Consider the following 19,883-nt stretch of genomic DNA (forward strand, 5'->3'; position numbering starts at 1 on the left):
ATGTACCAAGACAGGGGCAACTGTTGATAAGAACAGAAAGAATTTAGGAAGTCGATTATTTTTGCAGACTTACACATAGTACCATGAAGACAATAGAACATTATTGAAAGAACATTTAGTTCAGGTTTTTTAAAGATTTTATTTATTTATTTATTTATTTGAGAGAGAGAGTGCAAGCACAGGGGGAGGGGCAGAGGGAGAGACAGTCTCAAGTAGACTCCACACTGAGCATGGAGCTAGACATAGGGCTCGATCTCATGACCCTGAGATCATGACCTGAGCCAAAACCAAGAGTTGGACGCTCAACCGAGCCACCCAGGCACCCCCATTTAGTTCAGTTTTTAAGCATATATATGATTTCAGAAATGGGTGGTAGAGAAATAATTAACTACGGAAGTTTTATACACATTCTGTGTATGTCATCCTTCACATTAAGAGATGATTGAGAAAGAAATAGACTTTTATAGTATATATGCGTGAAGGTGTGTGTGTGAATACTATGTGATTCACCCATACAAAGAAAGAAGTATTTGATTTCCTACCAACACTGATGTAATAGTAGTAGGAATAACTACAGTTTAGAACTATGTACCAGGCTCTTTAATCCTCACAACTAGCCATGAAATGGGTATTGTTATTCTAACATTCAGCTGTGGAAACTCAGATTTATAAGTATTAATTGCTCAAGACAACTAGTTAAGTAGGAATGTAATACAAAGAAGGGTGAGAGTGACACAAAAATGCATGATTTTATTCACTGTACTCTCTTGCCTCTACATTTTGTAGAAAAGCTCATAATTCAGGATTCCATCTAGCCACATAAAAAAATTTTTTAGATGCTTTGACTTGTTTGATGCATCATTCTCAGTGACAGTATTCAAAATTCTTAAGATCCCTGTTCTAATTTTTCTCTGGTTTTGAAGAAATAACTATTTTTCAAACTTTTTATTTTGAACTAACTTTATTTTTAAACAGCCAAAATATAATTCTATTTTGTTTCCTGAAAAGGCTCAGTTTTAATAGGAGAAATGGATTATAGAATTCAGTGAATCACTTAGGAAAACTGCTTGACAGTTTTGAGCAAACCTTGTGTAACTTTTATGAAACACCTCCAATCAGTTTGTCAGGTAGAATTTCCCAAGCACAATCTTTTTTAGATTCCGTTGATTCCATTTTTAGGAGAGCATAACAGTAATAAGGCATTATTCCACAATGTGAAAACTGTTCTCTCTTTTCCTTTTTAATTGAAGGATCAAGTATTCACACTGGGAGATACCTGCCACATTCAATCATCATCTGGACCTTGGGGGAAAACCCACAGTTGATATTCATATTGCCATGCTGTACTGGAAAAAAACAAACACATATGTTTGGAGCATCTATATTCACTATACATGTTATTTTTATGACACACTAGAGCACTGTTGTTTAATTCTTACAGTAAACAGAATTCTTCAGTGTAAATAGAGATACCTTGTATTAAATTTACATTGTATTGAACTTGTATTGAATTTCCTTGGTTATAGATGACAACCTATTGAGCACCTTAGGAAACACAATTTGACAGAACATGATGAAGAGGCACAAAGATGTGTATCCCAGTGGATGTGCTTTATGGACAATTATGATTCAGCTTCCCTGTGAAAATTAAACACCTTAAAAATTCTACCATTATGGAAAGAGAAAGGTGATAAACTTGAAACTGCTTGCCCTGAAGAGCCAATGGGAATTAAATATCCATTTTGTGGATTATCCACTGAAGAACTGAATTTGTAGAACTAGATTAAATAACCTGATCCCTCTTACCAGACAGCATTATATTGTTTCATTTTGTTATAGCTAGCTTACCGATTATTAGCACAAGAGGATAAGCAAGAGAAAAGCACAGAAAATACAAAATAGTGCAACATAATGCATGACTGTAAATTTTTTATGTTAGATGTATATATTTTTTGGCCTGTCTGGAGCCACTCTTCACTCTTCTATTCAGTCCTGTATCCTACAAGGCTGACCTTTACTCACAGTGTCAGTGAGCTTGCTCTCTCTTTCTCTGGCTTCCTTTTGGCTTGTCCATGAGAGGTGGCAGCAGCAGCAAGAAATGAGAGTGTGGGAGGAGAACGAAATCTCAGAATTTAAAGCATTTGTTCCCTTTCTACTGAGCTCTGGGCTTCAGGGCGGTATTCTTCCACCAAAAGCTATAGTTCCCATCCAAGTGGCCCTTTCCCATAACCCCAGCTCTTTGTCCAGGTTCCCAAATCTGTTCTCATCCTTTCCCTTGCAAATTTGAGGATGTTTATGGACTCTTACTTAACTAGTTAGCATGGTCTCCTAGGAGTCCTGACTATGACTAGCTGGGGATGCATTATTACCACCTTGTGCTTTCCCTTAACTCTGCCCATAGCTTTGTAAATGAGTTTGAGTTGCCATCAAGTTTCTGCTGAGTCCTTAACTGGTTTTTAAACCTCGTATAATCCACACTTAGCACACAGAATTTGGGGGATAGATGTAGAGATAAATGTAAAACTCATTCTGGGAATAGCAAAAGTAAGTAAGTAAACAAAAATTCCATTTAGTTAAACTTTGTTTTGGCACTCTAGACATTTTAAAAGCAAATAAGGAGGACAGTGTTTAAAAGTTCTAGATGAAGATTGTTTATCCAATATGTCTGTGATATTTAATTTTTTAAATAGTAATCAACTCATTGATAACTCATTGAAAGCTTTTTATTAATTATTATGAAATATTTATTTGTTATAATTAGTCAGATAATGATTTGTGACATTGTTCCTCTTGAAGTAGGTCCAAGAGCCAAGTTCATCTTAAACACGAGTTTCACAGATAAATTTAATTTCCTAACCCACCTAGATTAGGTTAACATCTGCCTCCCCCACCACTACCATTTTTTCTTCTTTTCCATCTGGTGCTCGTTTAATAATCTTTACACACACATAATCCACTTAGTCTGTCCTCTCACTTAGATTGAAAGTTTTATGAATGCAGGAACCAAGACTGTTCAGGGTATTCCCAACTTGGAACACAATGTCCAGCACATAGAAGGTACTCCATAAATATTTACTTAAGAATCAGATAACTACCAAAAACAAAATCCACTAAACCCAGCAGATTTTTTTCAAAAAGTATTTTACAGCGCTTGGTAAGTACTTGTTTTGTTTTGTTTTGTTTTGTTTTTCACACTGTGCTCTCTGGACTTGATTGGGGTAGAGAGGAATCTTAAATAGTTAGCACACACATAAGAAACTGCTGGGTGATAACAGATAGCATACCAGTAGGGGATACAGACCTGTCTACAATATGCCTCCGAGAGTTGGGCAGGTTATTTTTTACAAGAGATGTGCAGTACAAGACATAGATCAGATTAGGAAGAGAAAGTCTAAGGCAAGATTCCCACAGCAAATAAGCTTTTAATTTACTCTGGAAGGAAGGGACAACTCTAAGTTCATTCCTCTTACAGGCATCACCCTTAATTCTTTTTTTTTTTCAAGACACCTTTATTATGTTATGTTAATCACCATACATTACATCGTTAGTTTTTGATGCAGTGTTCCATGATTCATTGTTTGCGTATAACACCCAGTGCTCCATGCAGAATGTGCCCTCCTTAATACCCATCACCAGGCTAACCCATCCCCCCACCCTCTCCCCTCTAGAACCCTCAGTTTGTTTTTCAGAGTCCATACTCTCTCATGTTTTGTCTCCCCCCCACTGATTCCCCCTCCCCATTCTTCCCCTCCTGTTATTTATTTATTTTTTTTACATATAATGTATTATTTGTTTCAGAAGTATAAGTCTGTGATTCAGCAGTCTTAATAATTCACAGCACTTACCATAGCACATACCCTCCCCAATGTCTATCACCCAGCCACCCCATCCCTCTCACCCCCCACCACTCCAGCAACCCTCAGTTTGTTTCCTGAGATTAAGAATTCTTCATATCAGTGAGGTCATATGATACATGTCTTTCTCTGACTTATTTTGCTCAGCATAATACCCTCCAGTTCCATTGACGTCATTGCAAATGGCAAGATTTCATTGCTTTTGACGGCTGCATAATATTCCATTGTGTATATATACCACATCTTCTTTATCTATTCTTCTGTCGATGGACATCTTGGCTCTTTCCCCAGTTTGGCTATTGTGGACATTGCTGCTCTAAACATCGGGGTGTATGTACCCCTTCGGATCCCTGTATTTGTATCTTTGGGGTAAATACCCAGTAGTGCAATTGCAGATTTGTATGGTAGCTCTATTTTCAACTGTTTGAGGAACCTCCATACTGTTTTCCAGAGTGGTTGCACGAGCTTGCATTCCCACCAACAGTGTAGGAGGGTTCCCCTTTCTCCGCAACCCCGCCAACATCTGTCGTTTCCTGACTTGTTAATTTTAGCCATTCTGACTGGTGCGAAGTGTTTTCTCATCGAGGTGTTGATTTGGATTTCCCTGATGCTGAGCGATGTCGAGCACTTTTTCATGTGTCTGTTGGCCATTTGGATGTCTTCTTTGGAAAAATGTCTGTTCATGTCTTCTGCCCATTTCTTGATTGGATCATTTATTCTATGGGTGTTGAGTTTAACAAGTTCTTTATAGATTTTGGATCCTAGCCCTTTATTGATATGTCATTTGCAAATATCTTCTCCCATTCTGTCGGTCGTCTTTTGGTTTTGTGGACTGTTTCTTTTGCTGTGCAAAAGCTTTTTATCTTGATTAAGCCCCAAGAGTTCATTTTTGCCCTTGCTTCCCTTGCCTTTGGTGATGTTTCTAGGAAGAAGTTGCTGTGGCTGAGGCCAAAGAGGTTGCTGCCTGTGTTCTCCTTTAGGATGTTGATGGACTCCTAATTTCAAAATTTCAACCATTTTGAGCCTATTTTTGTGTGTAGTATAAGGAAATGGTCCAGTTTCATTCTTCTGCATGTGGCTGTCCAATTTTCCCAACACCATTTGTTGAAGAGACTGTCTTTTTTCCATTGGACATTCTTTCCTGCTTTGTCAAAGATTACTTGACCATAGAGTTGAGGGTCCATTTCTGGGCTCTCTATTCTGTTCCATTGATCTATGTGTCTGTTTTTGTGCCAGTACCATACTGTCTTGATGATGACAGCTTTGTAATAGAGTTGGAAGTCCGGAATTGTGATGCCGCCAGCTTTGCTTTTCTTTTTCGACATTCCTCTGGCTATTCGGGGTCTCTTCTGGTTCCATACAAGTTTTAGGATTATTTGTTCCATTCCTTTGAAAAAAGTGGATGGTATTTTGATGGGGATTGCATTGAATGTGTAGATTGCTCTAGGTAGCATTGACATCTTCACAATGTTTGTTCTTCCAATCCATGAGCATGGACCGTTTTTCCGTTTCTTTGTGTCTTCTTCAATTTCTTTCATGAGTGTTTTATAGTTTTCTGAGTACAGATCCTTTGCCTCTTTGGTTAAATTTATTCCTAGGTATCTTATGGTTTTGGGTGCAATTATAAATGGGATCGACTCCTTGATTTGTCTCTCTTCTGTCTTGTTGTTGGTGTATAGGAATGCCACGGATTTCTGTGCATTGATTTTATATCCTGCTACTTTACTGAATTCCTGTATGAGTTCTAGCAGTTTTGGAGGGGAGTCTTTTGGGTTTTCCACCTAATGTATCATATCATCTGCAAAGAGTGAGAGTTTGACTTCTTCTTTGTTGATTTGGATGCCTTTTATTTCTTTTTGTTGTCTGATTGCTGTGGCTAGGACTTCTAATACTATGTTGAATAGCAGATCACACTTAATTCTTAAGGTACTTGCATATATGCTCACTCATTTGATTTTCATATTAACTCTGTCAGGCCACCAGGGAATGGAATATGACCCCCATCTTATGGGTAAAGAAACAAAAGCTTAGAAAATGTGAGCTTCCTGACCAAGTTTTAAAGGCATGTGGTCAGGAGTCCTCAAGACTGACTAGAAGACCCCTGAACTAGCTGTCAACCCCTTTCTTCTCAAACAAAAGCAAACCAAAAGATTGAAAGGAAAGGATAAAAGAAGAAAAGAAAGTTGTTGTAGCTATTTTAATATCAGACAAGGGAGACTTTTGGGCAAATAGGATTAATAAAGATAGGTAAATTCAAAATGGTAAAAGGGTGACTAAAATTAATAACTCTTTTTTCATCAAAATGTGGTATAAATGAAGTACCTGAAGAGATAAATAATAGAGTAGGATATAATATTTATAACACAGGGGCGCCTGGGTGGCTCCATCTGCCTTCAGCTCAGGTCATGATCCCGGGGTCCTAGGATCAAGCCCCACATCGGGCCCCTTACTCAGCGGTGAGCCTGCTTCTCCCTCTCCGTCTGCCTCTCCCCCTGCTCATGCTCTCTCTTTCTGTCTGTATCTCTGTGGCTCAAATGAATGAATAAAATCTTTAAAAATTAATAATAATATTTATAACATAAAATAACTGTCAGAAGATGAGTACTTGGAAAATATAAAATATTCTTAGGAATCAGTAATAAACTGGAGAGGTAATGTAGCCAATAATAATTGTAATAGCATTGTATAGCAACAGATGGTAGCTACACTTATGGTGAGCATTTGGTAATAATCTACAGAACTGTTGTATCATTACATTGCACAATTGAAACTAATATAACATCACCTGTCAACTATATTTTGATAAAAAAAAATTTAAAATGTATAATCTTAAGCTTAGAAGAAATTAACCCCAAACTCTTTACTTCATTCATTATTTTCTTACATACTTTGTCAATGATAATATATTTACAGATATTGTTACAATAATAATAATGAACTGGGGAAAGATCTGAAAAAGCATTTCACAAAAGAACGAAAAGTAAATGGCTGGTGAACATAAGGACATGTGCTCAACCTCTTTCATAAGCTGGAAATAAAAAATAATACCAAAACAAGATACCATTTTCCCACATATAATACTGGCACAGTTTAAAACTGTGACTATACAAGGTCTTTTTGAGGATATGGAACAATGAGAACTCACATGCACTATCGGTCATCATGGGAATTGATGCACTTTGAAAAATAGTTGGGTGTTGTCTAGCAAAACTGAATATATCCCAACAATTCCACTCTGGGATCTATGCACTAGGAAACTTCACGTCTGCCTCAGGACACATGTACAAAAATGATAACAGATACAGTGATGTAAGAGACAGAACATTGAAACAATCCCAATGTCAACAATAGAATAAATGAATTGTGCTGTGCAGGAAACCGATACAACAATGGAAATGAGTGAAGTGTGACTACCCTCAACGAGACAGATAGGACTCATGCTTATTATGGTGAACAAGAAAAAATGCAAAAATACATACATATCTTTGTTTAAGTAGGCTCCATGCCCAGCGTGGAGCCCAACACGGGGACTAAACCCATGAGCCCGAGATCAAGACCCCAGCTGAGATCAAGAGTTGGATGCCCAACTGATTGAGCCACCCAGGTGCCCTCCAAAATGTATATTATATGATTCTATTACTACAAAATTTAAAAATATACCAAACTTAATGACATTGTTTACTGATGCATTTCTAAGTAGAAAAGCAAGGAAATCATTCTTTAAAAGTCAACACAGTTGTCTGTGAGGAAGAGAAAACATTAGAATGAGGGAGGACATATAGAAGATTCATGGGATGCTGGAGATTTGTGGGGCGCTGGCAATATTTTATTTTTTAACCTTGGTGATAGTTACATGGCTTTTCGCTTTTTCATTCGTCTTTAAGATATAACATATTTTATGTACTTTTCTATGTTATGTTTTATCACATAATTTTAAAAACATAGAAAAAATAGGTGCACAGAAGTTGGAGAGGGTAATGTTCTATGCACTGTTGTATCTGAATGTTTCTGCATGTTACACCAACCCATAGCTCTGACACTTTCTAGCTGTCTGGTATTGGCTGTGTTATTCAGTCTTTCTCAAACTTGTTTTTCTCATCTGTAAAGGGAAACTGAAACTTTTTTTGCCTTCAAGGGTTTTTCCTGAGGATTGAATGGTACCTGATCTAAAACATGAATAGTGTTGTTAATTTTTCAGCATAAACGTCCTCTGACTTTCAAGCATTTGCCTGTTCTTACCTTGCGTGCTTTTCTACATTACAGTATTTCTTTTGCATTTTAATGAAATGTTACATGTTGAGATAGATACAAAATTCCCATGCGGTTGTAAGAAATTATGCAGAGAGATCTCATTGACCTTTTGCACAGCACCCCAGCGAACTTTCTGTTATTTTACAAAATAGGGAACTTTCTAAACCATAGTACAGGGGCGCCTGGGTGGCTCAGTTGGTTAAGCGACTGCCTTTGGCTCAGATCATGATCCTGGAGTCCCAGAATCGAGTCCCGCATTGGGCTCCCTGATCGACGGGGAGTCTGCTTCTCCCTCTGACCTTCCCCCTTCTCATGTACTCTCTCTCATTCTGTCTCTCAAATAAATAAATAAAATCTTAAAAAAAAATAAACTATAGTACAGGATCACAACTATGATTTTGACACTGACACAGTCAAGATGCAAAACAGGGGTGTGACTTTCTTTTTTAATCCCCCAATTGAAAAACAGTCCCCCTTGAAACCTATAGTAGAGAGGTAAGTTAGTTCTTTGGTAGCAGGCTTTTAGGAGTCTTTCATGGCTGCCCTCACACACCATCTCTAAGGTGGATAGACCCTTCTCTTGCCTGACTAGTGACCCGTGATGCCATACTGCGCTCTAACACACCTCAGCCCTAAGGATCATAAATCTGTTTTATTAAAGAAGAGAAAGTATATAAAACTGTTAAAGGTATTTCTGTCTTAGAATTCCACACTACTGCTGCAATGTGGCATTCCCACATCCCTCCCTGAGTCACAGCTCGTTACTATATAGTCAGGAAAAGGTGGCTTTAAAAATTATTTTTTTCCTTTTGATATTTTCAGGTGCCCTTCTCCCTACCTCCATGGTCTTCCCTACTCCAGTCTTTTGCATGTGTGACTCTAGATTAATTCTTCTAAATATAACATTTATTTTGCCCTGATCAATACACAGAAATGTCCATGGTTCTCCTGTACATCATAAAATCCCCAACCCTTGAAGAGGTTCAAGGCATTCAAGGTTTGAACCTCCTTTTTAAAAAAAAAAAAAAGATTTTATTTATTTATTTGACAGAGAGAGAGACAGCGAGAGAGGGAACACAAGCAGGGGGAGTAGGAGAGGGAGAAGCAGGCTCCCCGCCGAGCAGGGAGCCCGATGCGGGGCTCGATCCCAGGACCCTGGGATCATGACTGAGCTAAAGGCAGACGCTTAATGACTGAGCCACCCAGGCACCCCTGAACCTCCTTTTGAAGGCTTATTTTCTATTAGGCTTTCACCAGTTACAATAACAGCAGAATACGGATCCATTCTGGATGTCTTTACTATACCTTGCATTTTCTTGCTTCCAGGCATTGGTAAATGTCATTTCCCCACCAGGAACGTCTTCCTGAGACATGGCCTTTTCACATTTTGCCTTTTATGGAAGACCCAGCTGCTTTGTGCAGAAGCCCCGGCTGCTCTAAAAAGCTTTTAGGACTCACTTTAGCCAGAGTGATTGCCCCCTGCTAGAAGCTCCTGTATGTCTGTACCATTTGTTGGGCATGAATTTTTTGCGGTGCTTCTCACTTTTATTTAACTCTTGAATTGTTTAATTAGACCTGTGTTTAACCCTTTTCTTCCTTCCATAGAGACAGATACTATTTCTTATTCTTTCTATCCCCCAAAGTACCTTTCAGGAATTGACTTCCAGTAAATATATGTTAAGCTTTTTGTTATGCTCAACGTAATTGCTTGTAGGGCCAGAATGTGTTCATCAGTTCTTAATTTGAGTGGAACTCCTAAATATTTTAGCAGAGAAAGTTAGGCTGGAGATGAATAAGAGGAGCGGCGGTGGTAGGGGGATGAGATTGCCAGGTTCCAAGCCTGAGTTGATATTTATTTATATGACCTTGGGAAATAGCTTAGCCTCTCTAAGAGTCTGTTCCCCTAACTCTGTAACAAGGCAAATAACACTTCTTATTTCTTGATGTTGTTAAAGTTAATGGAAATAATTCATATCAAACATATTGCCTATCACCTGGCTCAATGTAAGTATTCAGTACATTTTTTAATAATAAAGTGTTTTAAAATTTCAAAAATACACAGCATTTTAAGAACTTTGCATTTTACTTTTTTTTAAACCTATTCATACATGTGCTGTAGTCTACTCAAAGAAGGAAAGTGCCTCCTTAGGCTTCACTTAAAATGTCCACTGGAAGTTCTTTAGTTTTTGTTACATACTTTGGGAATCTGAGGTCAATGAAAATTGTCTTAAATACATATTTTAGACTTGTTATTTACTAAATGTATGTTTTTGGAACTGAATTGTACAATATTTCATATAATACTATTTTTATTTACTTAAAAAGTCTGTTAATGAAAAGTTATGACATCTGCCTGCATATCTTGGTAAGAAATGGACTGTTATTTTCAAATGGTATCTCTTATTGTCCACCAATTTACCAGGAAGTTTGACTGTACGTCCTTAACTTGGATTATACAGCTAATGGCCTTGCCCAAACCAGATCAAAGGAAATACCTGCTCTTACTCAGGCTCCTTTTTGTGGCAAACGTAGGCACCAGCTCTAAACCACAGTGGTATCCCACTTTGGCCTGACTTTGAGATCTGATGATTACCTGGTGAACCTGGACCTAAGGGCAGAAACCCAGAGAGATCAACAGCACAAGTCTGTTCCACTCTCACAACGTGTTGACATTGACCCCAGCTTCCTGATCCTGGGGTGGGGAACTCTCATCTTGCTAGTACTCAGCGAAGGTCTGATTGATCACTGATTGCATGTGGCATGTTCCAATATGGGTTTTGAAAAATGGCCCTCTGTCTGCAGTGTGAAGAATGAATTGTGTGGAAACATGAATAATGCATCAAAACACGTAGATGGCTATTATTCTCAGATATGAGGTGATGGCAGAATGGACTAGGTGGCCATGAGTATGGTGATGGGTGAAGATCAATTAGAAATGTACAGTCTACATGACTCAGTGGAGTTGGTATGGTGGGGGAGGGAGAAGAGATTGTCCAATATGATTTAAAGGTCAGACAACACTTACCCAGTGTACACCTGGATTCTACAATTTAGATTTATATAATTGATCTTTTAGCACTTCCTACAAGTGCTGTCAAATAGTGGTTACCTACAGAATGCTGGGTGACTCTGCATGTATGTGCACATGTGTGCATGCATGCATGTGTGCGATCTCACCCGCGTGAAAGCTGGGCCTCAGTTTCACCCACCTTTCCATTCAGATGCATCCTAGATACTAAAAAGTTTCTGCGCAGTTGAATTAACTGTCACAAATCTCACTTAATTTTATTCTCAGCTCATTTGCTGTGTACTCATCTTACTCTAAGCCCTTCTCCTAGTAACTGTCTATTATTTCTTTATCCGTAGTTCCGGACATCATGGTTATCTAGTTTCTTAGCATCGCTTGCTAGGGGTTGACTTGCTAAAGTCAGGTAGACAAAACAAAGAAGAAACTTTTGAGAGACTGTCACTTGAGGGAGGAAGGAGAACTCAAAAAGCAGACATAAGAAATGATTAAGTATAGCCACTGAGTGATGTGATGGGTAAAAGCTGGGCAAGTATCCTAGATCTCATCGGTCCCTGAGGGTATTACTGAATTAGAGAATATAGCCTTTGATGTCCATAATGCATGGTTTGAGTCATCACAAGATGATTCAATCATATTCATTATAGTCTGTGTGGGAAGACAGGTGAGTACTGTGGAGTCCTTTCTAGAAAGATTTCCTTTAAAAATGGTTAAGATTCTTAAAGTTTGTACTTAAGAAATGAGATTTAGTTATAACGAAAATTAACTTCTATGAAATATGTCATTTCCCAATATGTCAGATAAATGAGATATTATGCACATAATCCTAGCATAAAAGAAATACTCCCCAATTATGTAAGAAAACGGAAATATTGATTTGGGTACTTTCTATGTCATTGTTGAAAAGCAGGTCAAGTAGATAGCATTTTGAGGGTCTTACAATTTCTTTAAGAGCTTCTCCAACACATTATTTGCACATAAGATTTTTTTTTTTTTTTTGGTGAGGATTAAATGATTGCTTAGCAGAGTGCCTGGCACGTCATAATTTATCATGATTATGACTGTGATTTTATCCTTTTCTCTTCTCTTAAATTTCCTGTGACTATTTAGTTTTACACTGTATATCTTTCATTTCTTAGTTTTAATTCATCTGTGCTTTTGTGTGTTGAGTATTAAATGGCATTAAACTAAATACTTTCTATAAGTATTCTCAGAGTTATCAGAGACGGTCTTACTAGGATAAAGGAGAAAGTTGGCAGCTATACTTTTTTGTGTGTAGCCAAAGGGCTATATGACAGTAAAATACACTTACCCCAAAATTTGGAAATGAGGGAAATGGACCTGCTCTTAAAAGATAAGCTATACAAAGTTATCCTCATCAAGGAAAATAAGATAGAGCAGTAGCTTTATTTAAAAAGTATTAGCTCAAAAAATAAATAAATAGAAAGTATTAGCTCAGGACGCCTGAGTGGCTCAGTCGTTAAGCGTCTGCCTTCTGCTCAGGTCATGATCCCAGGGTGTTGGGATCGAGCCCTGCATCGGGCTCCCTGCTCAGCAGGAAGCCTGCTTCTCCCTCTCTCACTCCCCCTGCTTGTGTTCCCTCTCTCACTGTCTCTCTTTCTGTCAAAAAAAATAAATAAAATCTTTTTTTAAAAAAAGTATTAGCTCATTCAAATATAAACAGCTTTTTTTTACTTTTATCTTTTTTATTTTATTATGTTATGTTAATCACCATACATTACATCATTAGTTTTTGATGTAGTGTTCCATGATTCATTGTTTGTGCATAACACCCAGTGCTCCATTCAATATGTGCCCTCTTTAATACCCATCACCAGGCTAACCCCTCCCCCCACCCCCCTCCCCTCTAGAACCCTCAGTTTGTTTCTTAGAGTCCATAGTCTCTCATGGTCCGTCTCCCCCTCTGATTTCCCCCCCTTCATTTTTCCCTTCCTACTATCTTCTTATTTTTAACATATTATGTATTATTTGTTTCAGAGGTACAGGTCTGTGATTCAACAGTCTTACACAATTCACAGCACTCACCATAGCACATACCCTCCCCAATGTCTATCACCCAGCCACCCCATCCCTCCCACCCCTCCCACCTCCCACCACTCCAGCAACCCTCAGTTTGTTTCCTGAGATTAAGAACAGCTTTCATCCTAAAGGATGCACTGACCAGGATCTAACTAGTGGAACAGAAAATGTGCTAGGAATATAAGACAGACTATATTCAATATAGGGGGTTGGTTACAAATGTGTTGGAAGGGCTGCAGTAACAAAAAAGGTGATTGTCAGAGAGCTGCTAACTTCCCTGGTCTTTGGCTTCTGAGTCGGCCTCGGCTGCTGCTAGCTGCCGGATTTGCTGATGTGATGCTTCAACCATCAAGAAGCGGTGCCCCAGCCCGTGCTAAAGGGCCAACCAGAGTCCAGTACTGAAGAAGCTGGAAACGCAGAAGAGACATTTCTGCTGCCGGGATTGCTTGAGGTCACAGTTGCTTTGTCCCTCTACTGACCTCAACAGTCAGCAAAAGCCTCAGCTTCTGGAGCTAAAAATTGGACATTTTCTGTCTTCCTCTTTCCGCCCACCTTACAGTGGGCGGAAATCCAAGAGGAAGCCATCAAGCCAGAGGGCTGCAAATACAGAGGATGGACTTTTAAGCCCAGCACACAGAGCAGACTATAGATGTGTTTCTAATTTAGTGGTACCTTGCTTGCAACCCACAACATAAGTATTCCTCTTTGTGGCTAGAGAAAGCAAAAATATTTTAGGTAGGTTATTAAGTGTAATAGTAAGAGGAAACACTCTACCTTCTCTTGATTCCCATTTCCACATTTCTCACTATAGAAAAGCCCGCATCAAATACTGACCCCTAGCTCAAATCAGGTGAAGCATCCTGTAGGAAGCCCTAAATCCACAGGTGTTATCACCCAGCCTGGGCCATAATGTGGGCTTCAGGAGGCTGTTCCAGCAGTCTTTTAGGCTATGGGGTTGATGAGGTATATCATAAAATGAGTAACTCTTATGGTGGCAACTCACACCCTACTTGTTTTGCTATAAACTGATTTTTAAATCCAAAGCAGTGTTGTAAAGGATATCCTGACAATGAGTGCAGCATTCTATAATTTTGCAGATGATGGTGCTGCCAAACATCATGAGCAGGTTCTGGAACTGAGCAATTTCTTTCTAGGAGGAAGGGACACTCAGGAAAAAGCTCTTGATGTCATGGTCCTACCAGGAATGTTAGCCCTAATGCAATGATGGGTGAGGGTTTGACCTTCCTTCAGGACACTAATGAGACCAAATTTGGAGTTCCCAGGCTAAGAGTCAGGCCCCTTGGAAGCCATCTGAATTCCTTGACAACCTTGACTTTGCTAGAGTCTGTTTCAAAACTCATTCCTTCTCCAGATCTATCACTGAGCTATTTTTTAATATCATCTTTTCACCAAGTCTCTTTTCATATTTCAGGTAGCAAGTTATCTCTTTTTCCTGTAGCCTTACATTTTCCCTCTAGTTTGGATGCTGATATTTCTACTCTGCTGTGTGTTCATTAATTTATTCATTCAATCAATATATATTAAATACCTACTATGTTTTAGGCATGATGCTAAGCTCTAGAAATACACAAGTGAGGAAGAGTCAAGATTGCCTTGGGGATCCTACAGTGAGGCAATTAAGCAGCCACTGTGAAATTAATTTTAGTTTGAAAGAAGTTCCAATTTAGCATATAAGCAAAGTTTTATTTCTCAATGCTTGATCAGTTTAGGGATTCTGTAATTCCAGAGAACATAGATCCCTAACTTCCTTTTAATGAAAATATTTTGATTGCATAATTCAAATGATCATATTCAACAACTATTTAATTTCTCATATCTCTCCCAGTTGATTTCATGAAAAGACACATAAACTTCCTTCTGAAATAAATTTTAGTTGATCATTAAAACTAGTAAATCATAGTTTCTCTAACCCATTCATGAGTGTCTCATGAATGTACTTTGTGTAATTTGTGCAAGATGTTTATGGTTAGGTTATATAATATTGCGGTTGAGAACATGGGTTCTGGACCCGCACCTCCTCAAATCCTGACTCCAGCACTGGCCAGCTATGTGATTTTGAGCAAGTTACCTACCTGTCTTGCCTGAATTTCCTCATCTATAAAAGGATGATAATAATACTGCCTCTATTCTGGTGGTGCTGCTAGGAGAGGGTTAAAAAGGAGTTCACACACAACAGGTGCTTAGAACAGTGCCTGACACATCCTGAGTAATGTATAATGCACTAACAAATAAGGTCATTTGACTTCTAGAGCACATCTATTAAGGATATCATTTTAGAATACAATACAAATTATAAATGTACTTAATTTATTCATGTTTGATCTGGAACACAAATGATAGCAGTTAACATGATGCTATAGGAAGAGTCCCATACTGGGACTCTTGGGTTCTATTTCTGCCTCTGTACTAATTAGCTTAACAGTTTGATATTTAAAAGAGTTTAATGCCTGTTTTATCCTTTGGAAAGACACAGGGTTTAGACCAGGGAAAATACCAAATACTGTGATTCAGTAATTCCATGAAATTAGAAATCACATCAAGAAGTGCTTGCTTTCTTAAGACATTCTTTGCTGTTGTCTGGTTGTCATGCTAAAGGTCCACTATTATCTTCCTAGGTGTTATCACAAGCTATGGACTATATCTGGATGGTATATTAATTCACAATTCCTCAGAACTCAGCTGTCATGCTTATGGATTTGCTCCTTGGAGCTTACATTCCTTCAGAGTCCAAGCATGCACGGCCAAAGGTTGTGCTCTGGGACCACTGGTGAGTATGTGCATTTACATTCTGGGAATGTATTCGATGTCAGATGACAGTGAATATCAAGGAAGAAGTAAATGGTGGTGACTCACTCTCTGCACAGCTAGGCTTTCAAGCAGGATGGGAGATTTTCTTTTTATAAAATTTTATTTAAGACTTAGTAAGAGTTTATGTTCAACATAAATTTCAAGATTACACATAGATCTAGTGAAGGACAGAATTTATATTTCACTGAAATTCTTCAAGGGAATTTGGCCGGTTGAGCAGAAGTACATTCGATTTTGTTTAGTTTAGTTACATATTTATTTAAAGTGGATGTTTTTCTTTCTAATAATGGGCTCAACAAATAAGTTTGTGATTAAAAAGTGAAAACAGTTGAAAGTCCATGATTGCCACCGTATGGCAACACAGCCGCCCAGCAAGAAGGTCAGTCAATTAGAAGGTTAAGCTTGCCTCATCTAACAGCACAAAACAGATTTATATCATCAGTGTGATACAGTTTCACAAGAACAGTATTTAAAATTGCACAAATATTAGCTTTTGATAGCCACATTTCAGAAATCTATAGGTATATCTGTATTTCATTAGCTGTTAAAAGATTGACAAATCATGCTTTTTATTTTTCATATAATTTTTAAAACTCAATAGCGCATAATTGTCATAGACCAGCATGGCATTCTTTAGTTTCAAAACATCAGATTTTATTTTTCTGCATTCTTCATTAGATTTCACTTCTTTTAAGGGAAATGTTCATTACTCTTAGATATTTTTGGCAATGTTTGCTAATGCTCTATCATTTTAATGCACTCTGTCTTCATTGAAGAGTGTATCATATAAATATTACCTTGGAAAACAGCTCTACAGTTTCATTTTTGCTTCCTTATTTTTGATCACACCTTCCATTTCGTTTCAGAGGTTGGTTGCTTTCCAAGCTGCTAACATCATCTATTGGCGGGGCTGATCCGTAGTCTTTACTGCCATTAAGTATTTTATAGCTCAGACCCGCTGATGGTTACTTACTCTAAAGCAGGAATGGCAACAGCCCAGCTTTTCTTCTCCATTCAAAAGAAGAGAGAAAGAAACCCGAGAACACTTCACATGAGCTTGAAACCTAGACTTTTTCAAAAATAAAAACTGCACATTGTGGTTCTGGCTACTAAATTGGCTCCCACACCGTCTCTTGATGTTCTGGCAACTTTAAACAAGGGGGACACAGTTATTGATCTGCGTCCTGTGCAGATAAGATAGTAGGCGATGTTAACCTTAAGAAATCAAATGCCACGGTGCCCTGACGGGAAGGGAGAAAACAGAATTGGATTGTAAAACCTGCTCTGCCATGGCCTCGTACATTCTAGACTCGGTCCTGACGTAAAGCACGGTTATTTTCTCCCCTTGCTACTTTTCTTTATCCTGTGCTCAGTATGCAAACGCTTTTCCCAAGTCAATGATCCATCTCTAATCACTGGGATTGAACAACAATGTCTTTATTTAGAACAAGTCAACTACATGCTGCCAAGAAGCTAAAACCTACGGTCTTCAATTGGTTTCTAAAATATTTTTGTGCCAATTAAGAGCACATATTGTGCCCTTAAGAGATTACATATCTGAATATTCTAAATCTCCGTGGATATCTATCACAATCATGAAGGATAGTCCAGATTCAGACACACACATCACTTAAGGGTATTTTTCATCTAAAGCCAATGTTACAACAAGAGTGTCACTGAAGCAAAAAATTCATGATTTCTGTTTTTAAATCTTTTGCTGGCAGAAATTGAAAAATAAATTTTTTGTGAGTCGATTTTTTTGTTCACCTACCAACATTTTTGGATGATAATTCTTGGTTTTTGGAAAGAGAAACCTGTTTATTTTACATCTCTTACATACTTGGTATCATTCTTTTACATGCATGCAGGGAAATACTATTCTATGTTTTTTTGTGGTAAATATGCTCTGTTCCTGAATGTGGTATGGTTCACCCCCAAAATTGGCAAGCTTAAATAATAAAGGGGGATAAAACAGTAAAAAGGACAAATTTGATAGAACAGAATATTTTAAAAATAAAAATGCATACATATATTCCACATTTTTGCCATTTTAATGTAGTCTCAGTATGTTTTGTTTTTAGCCTGACCAAGTTTATTACCTGTTACTTGTGATTTGGAAAGAATTACTCTGTACCCATCTGAAAAAAAGATTTTTTCGTAGTTTGTTTAGTTCTCATCCAATTACACAACGTATTTGGCTTTTAAAGAAATTTCAACGTTGAAAACAATTTATAATGCCTTTGATCCTAATTTTAAGATGCTAATATGCATTGTCAAATTTAATCCAGTAATTGAAGTTTTATAAGTGTTGGAAATAATGAAAAATTAACAGAAAATGCAACAGAGAATAATTTTTTAAAAGCTATCCTTGCTTTCAATTATATTGTTGAATTATACTAGAGAGAAACCCTTCACATTTTGTCTTGCTATAATAAGAAGCATTGAATTTATCCATAGGATAATCACTTTGCTTTTGTTTGTTTTTTTCCACTTAGCTAATGTTAGATAATACTGGTAGAGTCTAAGATTGGGAATTTTATGACTGTGTCTGGCCTTGGAACATTCATTGGATTCAATTCTCCAAGGACCCTCTTAAGGATGAAATGTGAAACTATATGTCACTGCCGTGGGATATGGTTAAAAAGCTGCTTTGGTTTCTTAGTGATGGCATGTTTATACACATAATCACACCTAAACACACATATACACATACTCATCTTTTCACATTTGTTTTTTTACAAAGAAACAAATTTGTTATTTAAGACATCTAAATCTCCATGACCATATGCAACTGTCAAGAAAATTCTAAATGGGAAATTTACTCTAAGCCTGCTATTATTCTTTGTGCCTCATTGGCAAACATACTTACTCTACTAAGCCTCAGATTTTTCAACTCTTAACAAAAGGAAAATAATGGGGGCGCCTGTGTCGCTCAGTTGGTTAAACGACTGCCTTCGGCTCAGGTCATGATCCTGGAGTCCTGGGATCGAGTCCCATATCGGGCTCCCTGCTCAATGGGGAGTGTGCTTCTCCCTCTGACCCTCCCCCCCACTCATGCTCTCTCTCTCTCATATAAATAAATAAAATCTTTAAAAAAAAAGGAAAATAATGCCCACTTTAAACAGGATTGATGTAAAATTTTCAGTGAAATATTTACGAAAGGATTTCTGGTACATGATAAGAGTTTTATTAAGGATAAAAATTTTATTAAAATGTTTATATTTTCATGGCACATTTATTCTCAAAAATTTTTTTTCTGTGTCAGGAGAGGTTTCTAGGTAAAAGGCAGCCTTCCAGAATGCCTATTCCCTAATATTCTTCTTAAGGCAAGATAAACAAAGAGGTAATTTTTTTTTAAAGACTGAGTTGAAGCAAAATAATACAGTTGCCAAATTTCATGTAGAGTAAAAACTGAGGTATTTATCCACATATTGAAGGAAATTTTTAAAATATATCACTTTGAATTAACCAGATATTTGAGGATATTAATATAATTATCTGGAATTGCCCTTAATTCTTCAACTTTTTGAATCTCATTTTATTTGGTACACTTTAAAATCATTTTCCATGCAATAGTTTGAATTATATACATAGACATAATGAAACCAATTGCATTGTTATGAAATATTAAAATGATGAATTGATATTTTTTCTAGTCAAGTTTCTTTATCATTTTTTGGTACATAGTTATTAGACTAAAAAACGAGTAGGAGTTATAGATCTAAAGAACCCCATAGCCTTTCTCAGATGAAAATAAAACATGTCGTGACCTCATACTTATTAAAAATTAACACTCTGTATTTTTCACATTTATTTTCATAATTGGGAAAGTATATTCGCCCTAACAAATGAAGGTTTCATAATTGAGAATATTTGCCTGCCTA

At 37.4% G+C, this 19,883-nt stretch overlaps 1 protein-coding gene across 1 annotated transcript in view; it reads left to right on the plus strand.

Moving 5' to 3' along the window:
• The window catches only part of USH2A (usherin), a 716,035-nt gene that overhangs the window by 368,757 nt on the left and 327,395 nt on the right, over positions 1–19,883 (plus strand). Inside the window, exon 35 of the mRNA XM_028104725.2 lies at positions 15,807–15,958. Within this exon, the coding sequence (XP_027960526.2) occupies positions 15,807–15,958 (152 nt within the window). The remainder of the gene's footprint in view (positions 1–15,806; positions 15,959–19,883) is intronic.

The sequence above is a fragment of the Eumetopias jubatus genome, unplaced genomic scaffold (genome assembly GCF_037043125.1).
Source record: "Eumetopias jubatus isolate StellerSeaLion01/CBP00866 unplaced genomic scaffold, mEumJub1_p1.0 scaffold_12, whole genome shotgun sequence".
In the NCBI taxonomy this organism is placed as follows: domain Eukaryota; kingdom Metazoa; phylum Chordata; class Mammalia; order Carnivora; family Otariidae; genus Eumetopias; species Eumetopias jubatus.